This window comes from Vicugna pacos, chromosome 7, assembly GCF_048564905.1.
Source record: "Vicugna pacos chromosome 7, VicPac4, whole genome shotgun sequence".
In the NCBI taxonomy this organism is placed as follows: domain Eukaryota; kingdom Metazoa; phylum Chordata; class Mammalia; order Artiodactyla; family Camelidae; genus Vicugna; species Vicugna pacos.
Window position 1 is genome coordinate 82,695,899 of NC_132993.1, and position 6,646 is coordinate 82,702,544.

A 6,646-nucleotide genomic window follows, 5' to 3' on the forward strand; every position below is an offset into this window, starting at 1 on the left:
TAGTTCTTTTATTTATGTGGAGATGGATTTCGGATTTCCATGATGGCGGGAGGCAGGCGGAGGGTGGGGTCCCTCCCCGCAGTTCACTCCCAGCCCTTCTCCCATTCTGGGAACGGAATCATTTACTGGAGCACCCAGGATGCCTGGCTGACCTCTGCCCTTGATCCTCTGGGGAACAAACTTCCCATGAGTGAGCTGTTCTCTGCGCGGGGACAAGCTCTCCCATCACGTGCCCAGCAGTACTTCTGCCTGGGTGGGGAGCATCTGCCTAATTCTGGGCTTCAGCCCCCTTGTCACAGATACAAACCACATTTAAGCTACACGCAATGTTCTGTCCCAAGTGCCTCCGCCTACCTCTTTGATTCAGTCCTTTTTTTTCCCCCTGAACATACACAGAGAACACATCCAAGGCCCCAGTACTTATGACACTATCAGATTATTTGGCTCTTATCTTACAGTTCTTGAGAAACTTTGTGTTGCTGACTCACTCGGGGTTGGAAGGTTTCCTCGTGTTTTCACAGCGTCTCACTGAAAGCTCACCCAAGCACGGCTCCGTTTTCCATCAGACTCCGTGGGGCTCGGGGAACTGAAGTGTCTCCAAACCCCAATGATGCATGCTTGCTTCTGTCAGATGTCTGAGTGGCAGTACATACCCAGGACCCATTTTTAGCCTAATTTCCCACTCCTGGAACAGGCTGGGCTTGGCTTCTCTCAAGCTCGTTTTCTTCCACTCAGAGCATTGCAGTCACATTTCCTTCCTGTCACCCTGGGCGATGTTTACAAGAGCCTCTCTCTCGGGGACCACAGCCATTCTGAGGTTCCGGCTTCACGCAGGGGTCCTGGGTTTACCTCTCTATCTCAAAGCGGGCAGTACGCCTCGGATTCTAGCCAAGGATGGAGGCTCACCCCCAAGTCCCGGATGGATATTCAGGCTGGGGGCCTGATCTCTGCCTTTTGTGCTCTGGGAAAACTGATTCCCACAGGGTGACGTGTTCTCTGCCAGGGACCCATTTCACCCGAGATGTTTGCGTCTCTATCCTTAAACTGAAATTCTGAGGCAGCTTTCTTTTTTTGGGATATCTTGTTTTTAGTATCAGAGTTATGCTTATGCAAGATGAATTTGAAAGCATTCCTAATACAGTAATGATCTGAGACCTCTTCCACAAATTAGGATGCAGCCCTGCGGCTCAAAGCCTTCACCCCACAGCCCTGCCCTCCGACAAGACCAGCTAAGTTCTCATTTTGAGCAGGGGAGGGCGAGTAAATGGAACACCATATCCTACCGCGTTAAATATTTCCACCCTGGTCGTGTGGTGCTTTTTTTTTTTTTTTTTCAATTGAGGTGAAATTCACAAAACATAAAATTGACTGGAAGTGAACAATTCAGTGGCTTTAGTACATTCCTAATGTATAATTATCACTTGGATCTAGTTCCAAATCATTTTCATCACCCCAAGTTGTTCAAGGCAGAACTGACATGATACTTATTCATTCATTTAATAAACATTTAGCAAGTGCCTGTCGTGTGGCAGACACAGCATGTCCATATTATAATTTAGAACAAGGGGACTGATATTTAAAAGTAAGCAAAAACTTGCTTAAGGACGTTAACTGGACCTGGACATTTTTTGGAGGTCATGAATTAACTATTTTAACAATCTTTTCAAAGATTGTCAGTTAAATAGGTTTTCTAGTTCTTTAATTCTAACTCATGTTCCTAAGACAATCATCTGTTTCACTGAGATTTCTAAACTTATCAAAATAGTATACAGCTATTGTATATTTCCCTATAATTAATCAATCTTCTCCAAAGCTGTTTTGATATCCTTTTCTGTCTTACACCTCTCTTGTTATGCTCTGTGTTTTTTTGTTTTGTTTTGTTTTGCAGGGGGGAGGTAATTAGATTTTTATTTATTTATTCTTAATGGAGGGACTGGGGATTGAACCCAGGACCTCGTGCATGCTAAGCACATGCTCTACCACTGAGCTGTACCCTCCTCCCATTCTTTGTGGTTTTTATATTTCCCTTGAGAATTCTTTTAATTAATTAATTAATTAAATTTATTTTTCAATTTAATGGAGGGACGGGGGATTGAATGCAGGACCTCGTGCATGCCAAGCACGTGCTCTACCACTGAGCTATTTCCCTCTTATATGCATCACATTTATTCTCCATCCTTGCCTCTCATTTCGAAGTGATTCAACTTGGCTTAACTTTTAATATCAGTTAAATTTCCTGTTTTGATTCCCCCAAATTATTCTGCTGTTTTTCAGTGCCATGCTGTGTCTGACACATTTCAGGCACTTGATAACCTCTGCCTTGAACGAATGCAGATATGGCCATGACCATGGTTCACCATGATATTCTAGCCCGGGCCATCCTTACAGTCCCATCTTCCCTCCCTTAAATTCTTCCTCCACACGACATGTTCTTGTTTTCCTAAGAGATCTGATCATGACCCATCCTTTCTGAAAAATTACCAATGGCTCTCTATCGTCCAAGTCTTCACTGAACTTGACTCATTTTTCTAGCTTCACCTCCAGTTTTATATCTTCAGTCTGTCCCTTCCCAATCCCGTGCCCCGTGCACATCTTGTAAAACCTCATACCCAAACCCCTGAAGTGTCACCTCCTCTGTGACTTCCTGATCCCACAGCAAGAATCACTCCCTTATGCTGTTCCCACAGTACTTTGAACATAATTCTTCAAGAAAAAACTTAGTACATTAATTATATTTCAATTGTGTACCTCCATTTCAGACTAAGAAATCCTTAGAGTAAAGAGCAATTACTCATCTTTTGTACCAATAACTGTTACAATAATCCTCGATACTTCATAGAACCGAGTACTTTAGTTCCTTAATGGGTGCTTGAGAAGGCTGAAGCCCAATTTCTAACACTAAACGTTTTCTGTTGCAGTGAAGCTAAGTCTACACCTCGAAATTGGAACCCCGAACACAACCTTTTCCCCTAGGAAACGTGTTGAGTTAGTAATAGAATCCCTCGCAAGAGAAACACCCCATATGCTGAATTTCACATTTCATTTCAGTGTTTATGGGTCCCAGTAATCAAACTCACCTTCTCAACTAACATCATGACTGGAAATTGAAGTTTCCTTACTCACGAAATAGGGGCTGGCACAGTAGAAAGGTCAGTGTGTGGGTTCACAAAATCAGGTCCTAATACTGGCTCCTACGCTTTGCACAATCCTTAAGCCTTAAGACTCAATTTCCAATCTTTCCAACGCGGTGAACACATTCTTTATTCTGCGAATGTCTTCGATGCAAATTAAGACAACAGCACAATATGGACATATAAATTCCTTTCTAATTACAACTGTCTCATGCAACAGGCATGGAACCTCCCTGCCACGATTTCACAGGACAGAGGTAATGAGGTAACACGGCTGTTTCTTGTTACTTGCAAAATGAACAGGAAAAGTAGTATTTGCAATCCAAATACTGGCAGTGTGGGGGCTGTTTATCCTTAAAAGAAAAATCTGAATTATTTTTATTTTTCAATATATTCAAATCAATATTTAACCTTTAATGTCTTAGGTTTGTGGGAGCGTGAATGCTGTCTTTTCAAAACGGAGTATCTACAGATTACCGAGGCTCCCACGATCAGATTCACTTTATTTTTTTCTCTAATTAATGTACGTTTTGTAAACATACCTACCAGGCTGCACGTGACACACAGCAATCAAATAAGCTTTTCCTTAGTAATGGCCATGATGTTGGAATCAAAACTTAATGATAATCTATTAGCTCCCAGCCTCAACCCATATCAATTGATAGACCAACAGAATGAAAGACAAGCTTCAGAACTTTTCTCCAGATATTTAATGCAAGATGCAATATCACCAGAGTCCAAGAAAAGCGATTACCATTAGCTGGGCTGTTGCCCTACTGAAATCAAACACAAGTACTGGGAAACAGCTAAAAGCTTTAGACAGTTGTATTTCTGTTCTTAATCACAAGTGTAGACATTCTGATAAACAAGTCTACCACCTTTGCTTTTTCTCATTTCGGTTATGTATTTTGTAGATGATCAACTTTACTGGTTTAAGAGTTCTAAGTATTATTTTTACTCTAGACTTTTTGTTTTTCCCCAGTTAAGATGGGAAGCCCCAGTCTTTGGTATAAATAACTTATTTCCATGACGATACGTAAAGGATATCATGAGTGTTCCTTGTCAGCTGTGCAGTCTTTTGGTAAGGGGGTGGCGAGAGCCTCTTTGCTCTCAGTAAGTGCTCGGGGCTGATGGATGAACACGCTAAACTTAACACCCTGGTTGTTGGCCGCTCTGACAAACCCACTATTGGCAGTCATCGTGATGGCTTTCAAGGTGTCTCCTGTCCCAAAGATCGTTAACGAGCGGCTATTGATTTTTGAACTGGCAACTAGTCTCAAGGCACGCTCAGAAGGCTGGTCGGGGACCACATTAATTCGCTTAATTAGCATCGTGGCCCTCTCTCTCTCCCCAGGTCCTCCTAAAGTATCTAGAATAGACTGGAAATCCTTGACGGCGGATTCACAAGCAAACAACTCCTTGTCCTTCATAAATGCCTCCAACTGCGGGAGAACCTGCTCTCTCCTCTCTTGCTCTGCTTGTTCCGTGAGCACTTTTTCTTTGAAGATAAAGTGGCAGCCTCCGTAGCTGAGGGCGGAGACGTACGTAATTAGAGTCGTAATGTCCAGATTCACTCTCTTGCACACGTCGACCTTGATCTCCGTGGGAAACGCAACGCTGGCTAGGATGTTTTCCCGGTCGACTCTGGTCACCTGCAGGAGTTCGGGGCCCTCGTCATCGGACTCACTGTCACTGGGCTGGAGTTCTTCAGGGTGATCTAACAGAGAGTTCACCGCCACGATGTCCCCTCTCACGGATATGCCCATTTCTCTCAGCTTCTCTGCCACGGGGCTGGAGACACTGTTGTAAAACGCAAAGATGATGTGAGGGTTGCTATACTGCACTGGCTGCTGGTGGCTGGCCTGGAGGAAGTCTTCCGCCTGCTCAATGACACTTTTGTCACCATACTGGCCCCTGCCCAGCCAGATGTTATGCAGAGCTTCGGCCTTTCGGCCGATGGCTTTCACCCAGGTGTGACCACCGTTTGCAACAACATCGACCACAAGGGTCTGCTTTTCTCCCAAGCTGTCTGTGTAACCAAAGACATGGAGAACGCTGACAACTTCCTCCAGGTTTTCTGCCGATTCCACAATGGCTCTTAGGTGTGTTAGGTTAGTGCTCTGTAAGTGGGACTCCTTAATAGCGACTTTCCCAGCTTCTACTTTCTGTAAGAATTTTAATTCTGCCTTCAGTTTGCTGCACAGCTTCGCCCCACCTTCGATGCCACCTTTTCTTGATCTAGAAAGTGATTCTGCTCTCTTGATCAGTTCCTTGGCTATGGCAATTCGCTCACAGAGCATGGAGTGTGCAGACATGCTGACAGCATTATTCCTTTCCTAGGAAAAGAAGAGCAATCAATGGCAATCAGTTCTTCACTCAGGATTCTAAAACTTCAGTCTAACAACAAAGATTATGGAGGCTGGGACTCTGGGATTGTCTATGAACCTGGGATTCTGGAGTGACTCCCTCCTCTCAGAGTTAAGGAAAGGATGACAGCTCTACTTCTGAACTCTTCCTTACGTATGCTGGATTCTGACACACTTTAGACCTTCGTTTCTTCAGCCTGAAGGTCATGGGGCCACAACATATCCCGGGTTAGGATAAAATGCGGGGCTTTGGCAATCTGCTACATAAGAAAGTCCTTTATCAGCAGCCTTACTGTTTGGCTGCAGAGAAATTTTAGTAAAAGGCTCAGAAAGTCAACATAAAATGACGAAAATAAAAATATCCACACAAACTAGCTGGTTAACTAACTGCCCAAAGCAAGAGCACCTCTCTCTTAAATTGAGCATTCCAAACCTTTCAGGAGTCTCCTTCAAACAGCTGCCTCGTGATTTCCCAGGGGCACAAGGCACACACGACAAGGCATCAAGACTGCCTCGCTCCTGTGTTTGACGTCAACACAGAATATTTCGAAAAGACCGAAGGAGCCCACCAACTTGGCGCCCGCTCCCACGCCGGGAGAAAAGCCCGGCGACGAAGTCCACGGGTGCAGCCCCCGGCGGCCTGGAGGTCGGCGGGGCCTCCCGGGCGGGCGGCGGGCGCTGCCCGGCCCCCCCTGCCCCGCCGACCCCGCCAGGCCGGCCCGGGCTCGGGCAGCCCCGCGGCCGGAGGGCGCTCGGAGGCCCGGCGCCCGCCACCCTCCCCGCCCGGCCTGCCCGGCCCGGCCCGGCCCGGCCCGGCCCGGCCTGGGAAGCGGCGACCCGCTCCCTCCTCCCGCGCGCCCCGCCCCCCCGCGGCTCCTCACCGGCAGCGCCCAGGACCGCGAGCGCGAGCGGGCCGCCACGTGCGCGCAAGGCCGGGCCCGGCCGGGAAAGCTCACCGGGCAGCCCCCCACCCAACTCCGGCCTCCGCCGCGGCTCCGCCTGCGCGCGCCCCGCCGCCTCGGGCGCCTCCCGCGTCACGTGGCCCGGCGCCGGGTGACGCCGCGCCCGCGGTTCCCAGGCGGCAGCGCGACCGCCCGAGCGGGGCTGACGCCAGGCCGGCGGCCATGCTTGTTGAGGGCTCCCGGCTTC

General features: G+C 47.5%; 1 protein-coding gene across 4 annotated transcripts; it reads right to left on the bottom strand.

The window, feature by feature from the left end:
* Positions 1-3,822: 3,822 nt before the first annotated feature.
* On the bottom strand, positions 3,823-6,620 carry C7H7orf25 (chromosome 7 C7orf25 homolog). Of its 4 annotated transcripts, none has more exons than XM_072965250.1 (2): positions 6,454-6,620; positions 3,823-5,467 (listed from the first exon to the last, which is right to left on the bottom strand). In XM_072965250.1, exon 2 carries the CDS (start codon positions 5,444-5,446, stop codon positions 4,178-4,180), a length of 1,269 nt encoding a protein of 422 aa, XP_072821351.1. In that variant the 5' UTR covers positions 5,447-5,467; positions 6,454-6,620; the 3' UTR covers positions 3,823-4,177. The 4 variants fall into 4 exon arrangements, with proteins under 4 accessions (XP_072821351.1, XP_072821349.1, XP_006198595.1 ...); XM_072965248.1 differs by having other exon boundaries at positions 6,379-6,618; XM_006198533.4 differs by lacking the exon at positions 6,454-6,620 and adding an exon at positions 5,931-6,286.
* Positions 6,621-6,646: the final 26 nt, after the last annotated feature.